Here is a 14,791-nt window from a genome sequence, read left to right as displayed (position 1 = left end):
TGTAATTCAGGCATTAAGTATAATGTGTTATTTAAGTCTTATTTACTATAAAGTATAATATACGTTGTGACCATACTAAAGTAACATATTCCAGTCCAGGATATCAAAACATGGCCTCAGGTCTGCTGAATCAGATCTACCTAAATCGGGTGGCAAGGGCACTGCTTAACATGCAGATTCCTGGGCTTTTCCCCAGACCAATTACTCAACAATCTCTAATCACAAGGGTGGGCCTTGTGATCTTCAGTCTAACAAGATCCCTAAACTGATGTTGAAAAATACTGCTCAAAAAAAAAAAATAAAAAAAAAAAGAAAAAAAAAAAAAGAAAAAAGAAAAATACTGCTCTCACTCACTATAATCATTCAATAGTATTCATTAGTAATAAGCCAATAAATCAATGTCTGTAAATCAAGGTCAGCAGCAGGGAAGAGGGAAAGGAATCCACACAAGGTAGTGGATATCACAAGGTCTATGTGAAAGAATTCCACTTACAAACACAAACACTTCAGAGAAATTCCACTCCATAACTAACTCAATGTTACAGTTTTATCAGAAACAGTACGTTAAACTCTTGGTCAAAGCTAAAACAAATGGATTCTAACTATTCACATTAAGATCATTTGAAATGGCCCTCAGGCCAGGATCCCCTCTACTGGGGTAGCACAGCCTGCAGGGCCATTAGCATTTATCCAATGTGTCAGAGAAGCTGAGGGCACTGGAGCAAGAGGCACAGGGTTTGCTCTGGTGGATGGGTCTCTGAAGCCTTACTTCTGTGCCAGCAGTATCTGACCGATACTCTTGATACTTATTCTTTAGTTCTTTATTACAAGCATATGCAAGGGCTGTTACATTGAGGTAGTATCATGATTATAAGATAGAGCTTGTTAGAAAATCCCTACTTGATGCCTAGAGTTAATAGATATGTTGGATTTTCTTCTTCCTCTTTTATTACTTAAACGTGTCCCATGAGCAATGTTCTGAGGTCAATTAATCAATCAATCCCTTTTCCTCTTAGTTTTTGTTGAAGTTCATCCTTATACTGAACCCCTGGCAAGACCTCTTTTCAGTATTTGACTTCAAGTTTGCTTTTCCAACTTGTGTTTTTGTCAGTTATTCACTTTACATACCTTGTCCTACTTTTGTTACATCAGAAACCATGGCTATGCCATTGCATGCTGAGATGCTCTAACAAATGCATAAGAATCTGTCCCTGCTAATCACCACAAAACTGCTTATGAAGCCAATGTAGGAGCCACATATGTTGACAACCAAAATTCTCTAAAATTATCTTTTAATATTAGATTACTTTTGCCAAATGCAGAACCACTAGGGTTTCTAGGCTACAAAGATCAGAATGGTGGGCTTTTCCATGGGCCAGGAGCACCCATGCTGGGTTGTTTAAGCTGAGCTGATGTAACTCTATAAAAGTTACCTGAACAAAGCACCATGTAAGTGTTTGTGTCTGAAGACCAACAAGACATCTGTGTGTTCTCAGTGTTTTTCTGAGGGTTTAGCCAGTAACTGGCCTGGAACAGTAGCTTAAAATCTTATCAATAACTGTGCTATTTCAAAGTACTGGCATTCTCCCAGGATAGCCTCCTGGGTGTCAAAATTTAACCTGCTGCCAAAGCAAACAGAACACCAAACTCCAAAATGAACACACAGTCCTTATTTTTTCAAAAAGAAAAACAACAGGGGCACCTGGATGGCTCAGTTGGTTAAGCGTCCAACTCCTGGTTTTGGCTTAGGTCATGATCTCAGGGTCATGAGACTAAGCCCTGCATCCGGCTCAGCACATAGCATGGAATCTACCTGGGTTTCTCTTTCCCTCTACTCCACCTCTGGGCACCCTAGCACTCACATACATGGACGCATGCGCTCTCTCTCTCTAAAATACCTAAATCTTAATAAAAAAGAAAAAGAAAAACAACAACAACAAAAAACACCACCATATTTATTTAGTTTAACATTTCCCCTGATCTAAAGAGAAAGATGTCAAAAGAAAAGCTAGAACATATACATAAGCACACATCCCCTCTGAACCTTAGATAACCTAAAAGGAAAAATAACAGCAAAGTTCTGTTCAACAGATAAATTTATCTCCGCTTCTGGAAGATGTTTCCACGCCCCATTCCACGTCCTCTTCCTCTTGCAGCCACTAAAAGGTAGGAGAGAAAGGATAGGCCACATCAGTGCAGTCAGCAAATGCTCATGCCAGAGCGCTTGGACATTGGCACAGGAAGGGGCCAGAAAGGCCACCTAGCTAAACACCATGCCCACCCCATAGCATTTCCTCACTGAATGGGGACTGATGGCTGGCATCAGAGCTGGAGTGCCTTCCAATGCTGCACTGCTCTCAACAGGAGGCTGGGAGTCAGGGTGTTGAGAGCTAAGGTGGTTTGGGGATCAAGCCTGAGAACCACAGAAAAGATGAATTCCCAGAGAAGGCCTGGGGTGAGCTAATAAAACATGACAGATGAATTTAATTTACACTTAAAATTCTGAAACAAATAATACTAAACATCTGTTAAATCTTCCTAAACCTGGTAACAGGTTTTATTAGTTTTTGAGCTATTCTGCAATATAAAATGTTTCACAACAGCAAGACAAACAAATAAAACCACTCCCCAAACAAAGAACATAACAAGCTGCTGCTCTCTGAGACTCCAAGAGTTCCAGGACCAGTAGCTCTGAAGGACAGGTGAAAATATCCTAATGGCTACTAACTGGAGCCTGGACCCCTCTTCTTTCTTACAGAGCCTAGTGTCGACCTGAAGAAGAGGGAGGAAGGTCACCCAAGAATCCAGCCACATGCTGAAGAGAACCAGAACAGGGGACTGGCAGTGGCATAGCTACTGGGCTGCACCTTTTGTTAGAGAAGACGGTGCAGTTACAACAGTGACCATGAGGGCAGCTCCTCCCTGAGAAAGAGAGAACAGCATTTCTAGGGCGAAAACCAGTATTTCTGAAAACTATTCCTTCACTAGGACAAAAGGCCTAGGGCTTCTGGTTTTACAGATGCCACTCATCTAAGAGGGGCAAGGAGAGTCTCGGATTGGTTTTCTGGAAGGACATTTTCAAGGACTACTCTATTGTACCTTTAAACTCAAAAGCTACCTCACATACAAAATAGCACAGCAACAAAAGATACTGATAGAGAATCCAGTGACCTTTCTGCATATAAATCCTTTTACTGATACTCGTTTCTAATAAATGTACTTATTTCCTACATAATCAGCAGAGCTTTTCATGGAAAAACCTCTGATTGGGTTAACCCAAAAGAAAGGCCAGACTAAAGATGGTTACTGGATCACTGGGGACATGCTAAAGGAAGGAATTATTTTCAAATATAAGAATACTTGAAAACAGTCCCTTTAATGGGTATAGATGGCTTAAAACTGTTTATTTCTTACATGAAAATGGATCCCTGCTATCAGTATTTCCCCTCACTTATGCTGTCAATAAACACCCCAGCTTCTCTGGGAACAACTGCCTCACCGCTTCAGGAGTTAGCCAATCTACATCACAGAGCTGCTGCTCAGCAAATTAGGTTAAGAGCAAGCCTCCCCCAGACTCTTTGGACAGACTTTCTGGAAAGAAAGGGGTCTCTTAGAAAGTCATTATAAGGGCTTATCCACTTTCTCTTTTTTCTAAGGAGGCACTTTGGATTTTGCATAGGCCCTATGAATGTGACAGGTGAGGTGAGACAGAAAAGACAAGACTGGACTGGCTCCAAGTTCACCCCATGCCCAGATGACTGACAGGGCCCCTTCCTAAAAGATACATGACAAACACATATGTTAACTGTGCATGAGGAGCACATACCTTGAGCTTTCAGAATAGCAGCTTTCCCCCGGCCAGCTCCCGAGCCTTGGTTTTTGTTTTTCATGCTCTTTAACATGGGTGCATTTTTCAGCATGTCAGGCAAAATGAGAAAGCGGATCTTGCTGCCACGGATGTACACCTGCTCCAGCTGTGCCACTCGGCCATCTCTGTATGTGACTGTGATGTTGGACATCTGGAAGGAAATCGCCAGCTCATCAGTAAGGGTGAACAACACTAGCAGAGAACAAGGGCATACAAAGAGGGAGAGCCTTGGCTGGTGGTAGGGAAGTCCAGAAATGAACAAACTAACAGCATGAAATAAAGGAGCCAGGCAAAGCCAAGGGAAAAGGAGTACCTATGGTGTGCCAGTAACCTCAAAAGCACATCACATATTTGGTCCTCACAGTTCCAGGATAGGTTATGGGCATTCCTATTTTTACAGATAAACAAAACAACCAAAGCACTTGTCCAAAGTCCAACAGCCAGAATGAAAGGATCCAGATTCAAACCCAGCTAGCCTGACTCTAGAGACCTAACTCTGCTATACTGCTTCCCTTGCCAGCATGTGAAGGGGGCTGTTATGGTGATAAACTACCTGAATCTGCCTGTCCAAATTCTGAGTCCTCTCTTGCATCCCAGCACAAAGACTACAAAGGCACCATGAAGGGCATGAGTGTGCACCAGAGGCAGCTCCTATCCTCCCAGAGTGCTCACTCTAGAAGGTGGGACAGAGCCCCTCCAGCTTCAGTGACAGCAACTGAGAAGTATAGGTGGCAGTGCCTGTACGAAGAGCTCAGAATATTGGGAGAGGTGTGAGGCAAGAGCCTGCACTCAGAGACAGGACACTGGAGCATGAACCTACCGGATACAAGGACTGGAGCAGAGCAATCAGGAGAGGGGACAAAGTTATCACCTCAGAGACTATGGGAGTCACTCATTTGTGGACACAGGATAAGTGGATAGGGTCAGGGGAGCACTTTGGAAACATCAATATGCCAATGTGGATTAATTGTGGGATGGAGAGACAGGGGGCCTAGAGGGAGACCAGCCAGCAGACCAGCTTGGCATAGGAAGGTGACATAAACCAGCCAGTGTCAACCTCAACAGGCACCACGTTTACCATAAAAAGTATCTTATTTTGAGTCTTCTGGATGAAACAGTATATAATTTATTCAGAATGGGTCAAAGCTGACATTGTAGAGAGAGGTGCTGTCTCTCCAGATTTGACTGGCTTGTTGCCAACTCATTCTTTTCTTCAAAGTGCTAACTGGCCACCCAGCCTCTGCCTGAGCCATCTGTTGGCAAAAAGACTAACATTCTTGGGCCCTTGCTAAATCTGTGCGTTGGAATGGTTTGTACAGCTTCAACCTACCATCCTTGTTCCACTCTCAGGGGTAACAAAGCTCAAGTTTCACATAAATATTCTGCTCCAGGCTCAACATCCCCAGCTTCGTAACAAATTTCCACAGAGCTTCTAAATCCTTGCCATCCTGTTCTTGCCTCAAAGAATACCATGACCTCTAGGGGCGCCTGGGTGGCTCAGTGAAGGATCTGACCTCAGCTCAGGTCGTGACCTCAGGGTCCTGGGATTGAGCCCCACCCAAACCCCACATCAGGCTCCACGCTCAGGAGAGTCTGCTTGTCCCTCTGCCCTCCTCCCACGTGTGCTCTCAATCTGCCAAATAAATAAAATCTAAAAGAAAAAAACAGTACCATAATCTCTGGTGCTACAATTGAACACCATGTATGGTTAACAAAAGCCAACTTCTACTGAGCACTTACTAGTTTCCCAGGCAATTTCACATCATAACTCCTGTAAATCACACAATTCTACGAGATAAATACCATCGCCATCTCCACTAGATATAAAGAGGTGCAGCCTCCAGAGACAGGTCTCTCCTTAGAGGACACTCTTACCCACTCTATTCTTCTGCCTAAGGTCGCACTGCCTGTGTGGTCCAGACAGCACTCGAACTCAGGTCTAACTCTAAACCCACACTTTTAAACCATACATCAGATCACCACTTCCTTAAATGGTTAAAGAGCAAATAAATGAGACAAATATTCCTAAATGCTGTTCCTATTACCAAGGAAGGACATATTAAAAGCTCAGTAACAATAAATATAAACGACAATTAAGACATCTATTTTGGAGGCTGTGCCACTGCTAAGCTACTTCTCCTCCTGCACATTCTAGTACACCTCACTCGTTCCTCTGTTATAACCTCTCCAACCCACTTTGAGAATCCCTGACAGAGTGTTCTGTAAGACCAACAAGACTGTTTTCACAAATGGATATGTCCAGAACAACTGACTCCTATGACAACCCTAATAGTGACCAGGTCAGTTATTCTTCTCATGCACTCCCCTGCAGCACCAGCAGAGAAATGGCTGCACTGTGTATAAAGCCCCAGAGTCCCACCCACCGGTACAGCTTGTTAGTAAGCTCAAGCTATGTCTGCATCATAAGCCAAAGGCAACAACTTGAGTGAACTAGGTTTCAGTGAAAGTCAGGTAGGAACATCCACTTTACTCAACTTTCCTAAACAGCCATAATGAAACAGGTGGCATAAACCAGATGCCCAACTGAAATGACATGTTGGGGGAGAGAGATCTTAGTACAGTCAAAATTATGGGCATTTCCTTACACACCCAAGGCTGAGAGGAAAGCACTAACTCTAGAGCTGTAAAGCAATGTTGGGGTGACTGGGGTCGTCAATCACAACATCCCTGTTGTGGGGCATACAGCAAGTGCTCAACAAATGTTTGGTCCCCTCCCCCACTTTACCCTGCCCTACCATTAAGAGCAGAGCCTCCTTCTTTTGCTCTGATCCCTTCTACTCATCTTCCTGCCTGAAATCTGATACAGTGAAGGTCTGACACTTTCAGAATCAACAGGATCTAGCAAGTTTACTATACACCTCACCTTCAGAGACTATGATTAAGATCAGAGATTTGAGACACAGAGATTTGAGTTTAGATCCACTCCTTCCATGCTTGGTCACGCTGGACATCTGGAAGCTTGTCCTCAGAGAGGTCTTGTGATAACTGAAAGGTCTACTATACATAAAAAACACTAACACAGTGCCCGGTACAGAACAAGCATGGAATGAATGGAAGTTTCTGGCACTAAGCTTTTTTAAAAAATTATTTATTTATTTTAGAGAAAGAGAGCATGTGCTCGCAGGGGCAGAGGGAGAGAATCTTCAAGCAGACTCCCTGCTGAGTGCAGAGCCCACCATGGGATTTGATCTCCTGGCCTTGAGATCATGACTTGACCTGAGCCAAAACAATGAGTGGGACGCTTAATGCACTGTACCACCTAGGCACACAGTGAATGGAAATTTCTGGTACTGTTAAGCATACAGTCTTTTGGAGGCAGGTCCTAGCCTGACATGTTAAACTAAGACTTTAAAAATTTTAGGCATCCCTGGGTGGCGCAGCGGTTTGGCGCCTGCCTTTGGCCCAGGGCGCGATCCTGGAGACCTGGGATCAAATCCCACATTGGACTCCCGGTGCATGGAGCCTGCTTCTCCCTCTGCCTGTCTCTCTCTCTCTCCCTCTCTCTGTGACTATCATAAATAAATAAATTAAAAAAAAAATGTTAAAAATTTTAACAGCACCCAGATCTTGTTTTTGTGGAGGTTTCTAAAAATAGATTTTATTTATTTATTTGCCAGAGAGAGAGAGAGCGAGCAAGCACGCGCACAGCAGGGCAGTGAGAGAGGCAGGCTCCCCCCTGAGGACGGAGCCCAACCTGGGGCTCCAGGGGCCTGGGATCATGGCTCGAGCTGAAGGCAGACACTTAACCGACTGAACCACCCAGGCACCCCCAGATCTTGGTTTTTATTTTTTATTTTTATTTTTTTTTTGGTTTTTAAATTCTACTCCCAACCAAAAATAAACCAAGGCTACCTGAAGAAATGGCTGATTCCAGAGCTGGGTTAGGGAAGGAAAAGGAGCCTGTAACAAACATCTTACTGTAGAAGATCAAGATGTGCTCCCTAAAATGGCCAGGACACACCAAAAGGACACAAAAGGAGTCAGCTTCTGGACAAATTTGGGATAAACCAACCAAGATGATGATAGTAACAGATTATAACCCATTTAATGAAACAGAAACCCATGAGCCTATACTGATAAAGGGAAGCAGACCTAGTAAATATATAAAGGACGATGGGAATTAAAAACAAAAACCATTCTGGGGTGCCTAGGCGGTGCAGCGTGGTCAAGCATCTGACTCTTGGTTTCAGCTCAGGTCTTAATCTTGGGGTTGTGAGACTGAGCCCTACTCAGACAGGAGTCTGCTTGAGATTCTCTTTTCCTCTCCTTCTGCCCCTCCCCACCTCAAACACCTGCTCTCCAGCTCAAGTCCCCTCTCCCTCTCAAATAAATAACTCAATCTTAAAAAAAATTCTTTTGCAACCATCACGGTAAAAAGATTCAAGCAAGTATCTTCACAGGATGCCAAATGGGGGTGGTAGAGGAAGTGGTCATGAGAAACAGAATACTCATAAGATATTTACTTAAAGAACCTTCCTCACAAAATTCTCTTTCGTTGCAAAAGATAAAAGAACATACAGTGGAGAGACCACACAACACCTCAACCAAATTATCCAGGTTAATATAACCAAAAAGGAGCGAACAGGTGTTTCAGGCCTCCAAGTGACCCCAAGAAGGAGAAGAAATCACTTACCAGTAAGAGCCAAAACAACACAAACAAACAAAAAACCTCAAATCCAGTCATGAGGAAACACCAGAGAAACTCAATCAAAAGACATTTTAAAGATTATTCCTTCATTCATTCCAGACAGAGAGGCAGACACAGGCAGAGGGAGAAGCAGGCTTCTTGGCAGGGAGCCCCATGTGGGACTCAATCCCAGGACCCCGGGATCACTCCCTGAGCCAAAGGCTCAATCGCCGAGCCACTCAGACGTCCCTCAAAAGACTCCTTAAAACAACTGGCCAATATTCTTCAAAAATGTCAATGCCGTGAAAAGCAAAAGGTGTATGAAGAAATTCCCAACCACACTGCATTAAGAAATTTGAAGAACTTTCCCAGTCTTAATTCTGAGCAGTTTTCTGATAGTCATGTGGGAGCTTCTCTGAGGTTATCATTTTTACAGGAAGAAATCATGCACAGGTCATTTTCCCACAGACCATTATTCCATAATCAAGAAAAGATAGGGTTTGGGATGCCTGGGTGGCTCAGCGGTTGAGCATCTGTCTTAGGCTCAGGGCGTGATCCCACACTGGGCTCCCAGCATGGAGTCTGCCTTCTCCCTTGGTCTATGTCTCTGCCATTCTCTGTCCCTCTCATGAATAAATAAATAAAATCTTTTAAAAAAAGAAAAGATAGGGGATCCCTGGGTGGCGCAGCGGTTTGGCGCCTGCCTTTGGCCCAGAGCGCGATCCTGGAGACCCGGGATCGAATCCCACATCGGGCTCCCGGTGCATGGAGCCTGCTTCTCCCTCTGCCTGTGTCTCTGCCTCTCTCTCTCTCTCTGTGACTATCATAAATAAATAAAAATTAAAAAAAAAAAAAAAAAAAAAGAAAAGATAGGGTTTGAACAGTTAGTGATGGAGTAGTTATATCAAAGCCCCAAAAGCACCATTTTGGCTCCTTTAGAGTCTCTGAACTCTATCACTCTCTCCTACCTAATTTTCAGGAATAATATAGCTTTAAGAACAGTGAAATTGATTCGGCAGCGATTACTGAGTGTACCGGTTTTCTCTTCCGTCACCAGCTCGCTCATGCGCCTTGCTCCACGTCTTCTGCAAACATGTCTGACAAACCCGATATGGCTGAGATTGAGAAATTCGATAAGTCAAAACTGAAGAAGACAGAAACACAGGAGAAGAATCCACTGCCTTCAAAAGAAGCGATCGAACAGGAGAAGCAAGCGGGCGAATTGTAATGAGGCGTGCCCCGCCAATATGCACTGTACATTCCACAAGGATTGCCTTCTTTACTTCTTTTAGCTGTTTAACTTTGTAAGATGTGGTGAGGTTGGATCAAATTTAAATGACTGTGCTGCAGCAGCTCTTATCAAAGAATCTGAACTACTACTGACCAGGAACGTTAAACCTTCTTTTCATCTACCTGTCTGGCTGGCAGGGAAGGAAAATAACTTTGTTGCTGAAGGAAAAAGCTGGGACAACAGTGAAATCTAGAGTAAAAATTAAGAGGGTCCACGATGTTCTCCAGGCTGTGAAATGCAGTTTATTCAGAGTGCCATTTTTTTCTTTGTATGATTTTATTTTATTTTATTTTTTTCTTTGTATGATTTTAATTATTGGAATGCACAATTTTTAATATGCAAATAAAAAGTTTAAAATGTAAAAAAAAAAAGAACAGTGAAATTTTGGGTTTGATCATTTGCCCTCTTATCTATTTTTTTGGCCTTTTTGTTTTATTGAGATATAACTGATATATAACATTGTGTAGGTTTAAGGTATACAGTATATAATTCGATACATTTATAGTACAATGACTACCACTGTAACATTAACTTCTCTTTCATGTCATATAATTAGCATTTCTTCTAGTGATGAGAACAATTAATATCTTGTATTTCAGCAAGTTTAATGTTTATAATACAGTTTTGTTGCCTATAATCACTATACTGTGTATTAGAACTCCAGGACTTAATTTATCTCCTAGTTGCATACCCGCTTTTAAATAATCTTTACTGTGCTTCATGATCATAAACTTAACACGTATCTTAATTTTTGAAGTGAAAAAATTTTTTTTCTTAAAAATTTCAATCCTATATGGGGTGCCTGACTGGCTTAGCTGGAAGAGCATGCAAATTTTCTTTTTTTAAAGATTTTTTTAAAAATCTATCTATCTATCTATCTATCTATCTATCTATCTATGACAGAGAGAGGAACACTAACGGTGGTGAGAGGCAGAGAAGAAGCAGACTCCCCGCTGAGCAGGGAGCCTGATGTGGGGCTCAATCCCAAAACCCTGGGATGATGACCTGAGCCGAAGGCAGATGCTTAATCAACTGAGCCACCCAGGCACCCCAAGCATGCAACTCTTGATCTTGGGGCCACGAATCTGAGACCCACTGAGGGTGTAGAGAGATCATTAAAAAAAAAAAAAAAAGAAATCAATAAAAACTTTAAAGTTTTCAATCTCAGTTTCCACCAAAACTACTCACTTTGGTTTTACTCAAAAACAATGCATTTTTATGTATCACTTATAATTTGACTTCATTTCTATAAAACTGGGAACATGTTGTGTTTTGTATTTTTTCCCCACTTATGTCAATAGCATTTCCCCCATGACATTAAATATTCTTCCATGTTATTTGGATGAATAATATTATTTGTAATGTACCCTTTGTTTAATCATAACTTATTTAACTCATTAGAATGACTGTTGTTTTTAGGTTTTTAATCATTTAAAAACAGCACTGCAGGGGTGCTGGGTGGTTCAGTCAGTTTTGGCTCAGGTTGTGTTCTAAGGGTTGAGGGATTGGGCCTGTGGCAGCCTCCACCCTCAGTGGGGAGTCAGCTTGGGATATTCTTTCTTCCTCTGCCTCCTCCCCTTGCTTGTACACACTCTAAAATAAATAAATCTTGAGGAAAAAAATAAAAATAAAAACAGCATCGCAATATAAACAAATTTTAGAAGTATAACTACAGCACCGAACGACAGGAACCTTTCCATATTGACCTATGTTAAATGTGCTTCCAGAAAGGATTTAACAATCCCTACTTCTACTGGCAAACTAGTTAAGGAACCCTTAGTAGAATTATGAATTTTATTTTGCCATCTTGTAAGTGTAGAAATTCTTACTGTTTCCCAATGTGCAGGTCTGAATATTAATAAGGCTATTATTTTTGTATGTTAAACGTTCACTTTAAATATTTTTCTTCTGTTAATTAGCCATTTCATGACTTTGGTTCACTTTTAATAGGGAAATTAACTTTTGTTTGGAAATTAACATTTTGACTCGTAAAAACTTTATGTTTAAATACAGTAACTTTCACCATAAAAAAATTATGAGATGTCCTAAATGTCTGAATATGGACTACTATTGAGCCAGGAGAATATTTCTAGCATTCACTAAGACTACAAAAGAACCTCCAAGGGACCCTTCACACTGGGTACCTAATAAAATCCACAGCCATAAAAGTTGCCCCATAAAGATTACATAAATATAGGCTGGTCTATAAAATCAAAATGATGTGCTTATTTCTACTCATAATTCCTCACTTTAAAGCTCCTCTTTGGGGCAGCCCCGGTGGCGCAGCGGTTTGGCACTGCCTGCAGCCCGCGGTGTGATCCTGAAGACCCAGGATTGAGTCCCACGTCGGGCTCCCTACATGGAGCCTGCTTCTCCCTCTGCCTGTGTCTCTGCCTCTCTTTCTCTCTCTCTCTCTCTCTCTCTGTGTCTCTCATGAATAAATAAAATCGTTTTCTTTAATAAAATCTTTAAAAAAATAAAATAAAAAATAAAACTCCTCCTTGGTTTTTAATATCTTACCAAATATTTGACTAAGATTCCTTGTTAAGAAATATGTTTTTTTTTTTTTAATTTTGAAGAAAAATCCCTTCATTCCCTCATTGACATTTAATAAAAACAGGATGCTCAAAACCATGTTAAGTATACATAACCAAGAACAGAAACTTTCCCATTTGGGGATCTCTGGTTTTAAATCATCCATACCCAGGCTGGGCAAGAGATCCATACACTCCTCCATTGGGTCCCATCTCTTTACAAACAAAAATCAGCTCAAGAAAACCACACGATGAACCACAGAAGCCTTCTCACCCCATGCACACAGGGCCCTCAGGAGATGCTCGAAGCAGCACTTGTGGGGCTCTGTCATCTATAGATGCCACGTCCTACAGCACTGGCTAGCAGATCATGCCTGCCTTGCAGCTGTGGGGTAGAGAGCAGAAGGATAAGGCTCCCTGACTTCTCAGCCAAACCTCAGATGCAAAAAAGCATCTACATCCTCTGACTCTTATGAGCACCTTCAAGAACGTCATCCTAGGATTAATGCTTGCATAACTTACATTTGCATTATCAAAAAGGGCTGTGTTAACAGGCTACACTAAAAATACCAGAGGAACCAGGGGCACCTGGCAGCTCAGTTGGTTAAGTGTCTGCCTTCAGCTCAATTAATGATCTCAAGGTCCTGGGATCTAGTGCCCCCCCCCACCCCACGATTGGGCTCCCTGCTCAGCAGGGAGTCTGCTTCTCCCTCTGCCCCTCCCTCTCCGCTCATGCTGTTTCTTGCTTTTTCTCTCTCAAATAAATAAATAAAATCTTAAAAGAAAAAATACAAGAACCCAAAAAGAAGGTGTATTTTGTATGGTGATGACATTATTTAATAGAATAAGACTATATCTCGGGCAGCCCTGGTGGCTCAGCGGTTTAGCGCCGCCTTTAGTCCAGGACATGATCCTGGAGACCCGGGATCGAGTCCCACGTTAGGCTCCTTGCGTGGAGTCTGCTTCTCCCTCTGCCTGTGTCTCTGCCTCTCTCTGTGTCTGTGTCTCTCATGAATAAATAAATAAAATCTTAAAAAAAAAAAAAAAAAAAAGACTATATCTCTTTCATCAGGGTCCGGGGGGAAAATGTCTCCCACATCTGAATGCCAGGGAAAACTGTACAACTGGTATTTTATCTAAGGACACTAGGCACTTTAGAACTGATTTCCCTCTGCTGGGCCTCTAAGTAGCTTAGAACAGAATATACGTTTATTAAATGCACAATTCAGGTTTACATTTCTGGGTACCACCTACCCGACTTTATGGTCTACCCCAAGTTACCTGCACCTTGGCCTATCTGTCCATTTTTACCTTATCATAGTTTTTTTTCCCCCAAGATTTTATTTGAGAGAGCAAGAGAAAGCAAGAGGGGGTGTGTGGCATGAGCTAGGGGGAGGGGCAGAGGGAGAGTGAGAAGCAGGCTCTCCATTGAGCAGAGAGCCTGATCTGGGGCTCAATCCCAAGGCCCTGAGATCATGACCTGAGCCAAAGGCAGATGCTTAACTGACTGGAGCCGCTCAGGTGCCCCTTATCATATAGTTGTTTTTTTTTTTTTTTTAAATAAACTACCTATAACTCTTTTTTTTTAAATATTTTATTTATTTATTCATGAGAGACACATAGAGAGAGACAGAGACACAGGCAGAGGGAGAAGCAGGCTCCATGCAAGGAAGCCTGACGTAGGACTCGATCCCAGGACTCCAGTATCATGCCCTGAGCTGAAGGCAGACACTTAACTGCTGAGCCACCCAGGTGTCCCTCACTTCTAACTCTTTTTGAAAGAAGACAGCAAAAAGTCTAGAAACCAAAGACATGTTCTTAGGGAAAAAAAGTCCATGCCAATTGTGGTTGTGGTGAGACACTCTTAACTGCTTCCCAAATCTTTGTAGTGTATGGTCCACCACACTTTTGTTAATGAATCTTTAGAAAAAAACAAAACAAAGTTATTAAAACCCAACACTGAATGGCAAACAATGAACTCCAGCTGTCCTCTAGCAAAGGTTAGAAAGTGCTAAGGAGATGCTCTCAGCCCCAAAGGGCAAACTAGCCAGGGCCAGGAAGGAAGGCAGGCAGGGCAGACAGCAGTGCAGGAGCCACTGGCCTTATGCATCCTGGGGATGTGTGAACAAACTGTGCTGTAGCCTGCTGGTTTTTATTCAGTGAACCAGGCTTAGGTAAACCCAGGGAAGCCTCAGCATCTAGACATGGATGGTGTTATGGCCTGAATCTTAACTGCCCCCAATTCATCTGCTGAAGTCATAACCCCCCAGTATCTCAGAATGTGACCATATTTAGAGACCAGATCTTTACAGAGGTAACTGAACCCTAACTCAACATGACTTGTGTCCTTGAAAGAGATCAGGATACAGACACACACATGCGAAGATACAGGAAGAAGGCCATTATAAGCCAAGGAGAGAGGCCTGGAACTGATCCTTCCTTCATGACCC

At 42.4% G+C, this 14,791-nt stretch overlaps 2 protein-coding genes across 2 annotated transcripts in view; one reads left to right on the top strand and one right to left on the bottom strand.

Annotated features, from left to right (window-relative positions):
* Window positions 1–1,935: 1,935 nt before the first annotated feature.
* SNRPD3 (small nuclear ribonucleoprotein D3 polypeptide) overlaps window positions 1,936–14,791 on the bottom strand; it is a 16,051-nt gene continuing 3,195 nt past the window's right edge. Inside the window, exons 3-4 of the mRNA XM_038575796.1 lie at window positions 3,827–4,019; window positions 1,936–2,159 (exon numbers count right to left, since the gene is read on the bottom strand). Of these exons, the coding sequence (XP_038431724.1) occupies window positions 2,098–2,159; window positions 3,827–4,019 (255 nt within the window). The 3' untranslated portion in view covers window positions 1,936–2,097. The remainder of the gene's footprint in view (window positions 2,160–3,826; window positions 4,020–14,791) is intronic.
* LOC102157022 (thymosin beta-4-like) lies at window positions 9,525–9,848 on the top strand. The gene has a single exon (XM_038575797.1). It carries the CDS (start codon window positions 9,610–9,612, stop codon window positions 9,742–9,744), a length of 135 nt encoding a protein of 44 aa, XP_038431725.1. The 5' UTR covers window positions 9,525–9,609; the 3' UTR covers window positions 9,745–9,848.

The sequence above is a fragment of the Canis lupus genome, chromosome 26, assembly GCF_011100685.1.
Source record: "Canis lupus familiaris isolate Mischka breed German Shepherd chromosome 26, alternate assembly UU_Cfam_GSD_1.0, whole genome shotgun sequence".
NCBI classification, from domain to species: Eukaryota; Metazoa; Chordata; class Mammalia; order Carnivora; family Canidae; genus Canis; species Canis lupus.
The sequence above is the reverse complement of the archived record's forward strand: the minus strand, read 5'-3'. Positions and strand labels throughout refer to the sequence as shown.

Bases quoted from the DNA above. Each gene is read 5' to 3' on its own strand.
- LOC102157022 (XM_038575797.1), top strand. From the start codon at position 9,610: ATGTCTGACAAACCCGATATGGCTGAGATTGAGAAATTCGATAAGTCA.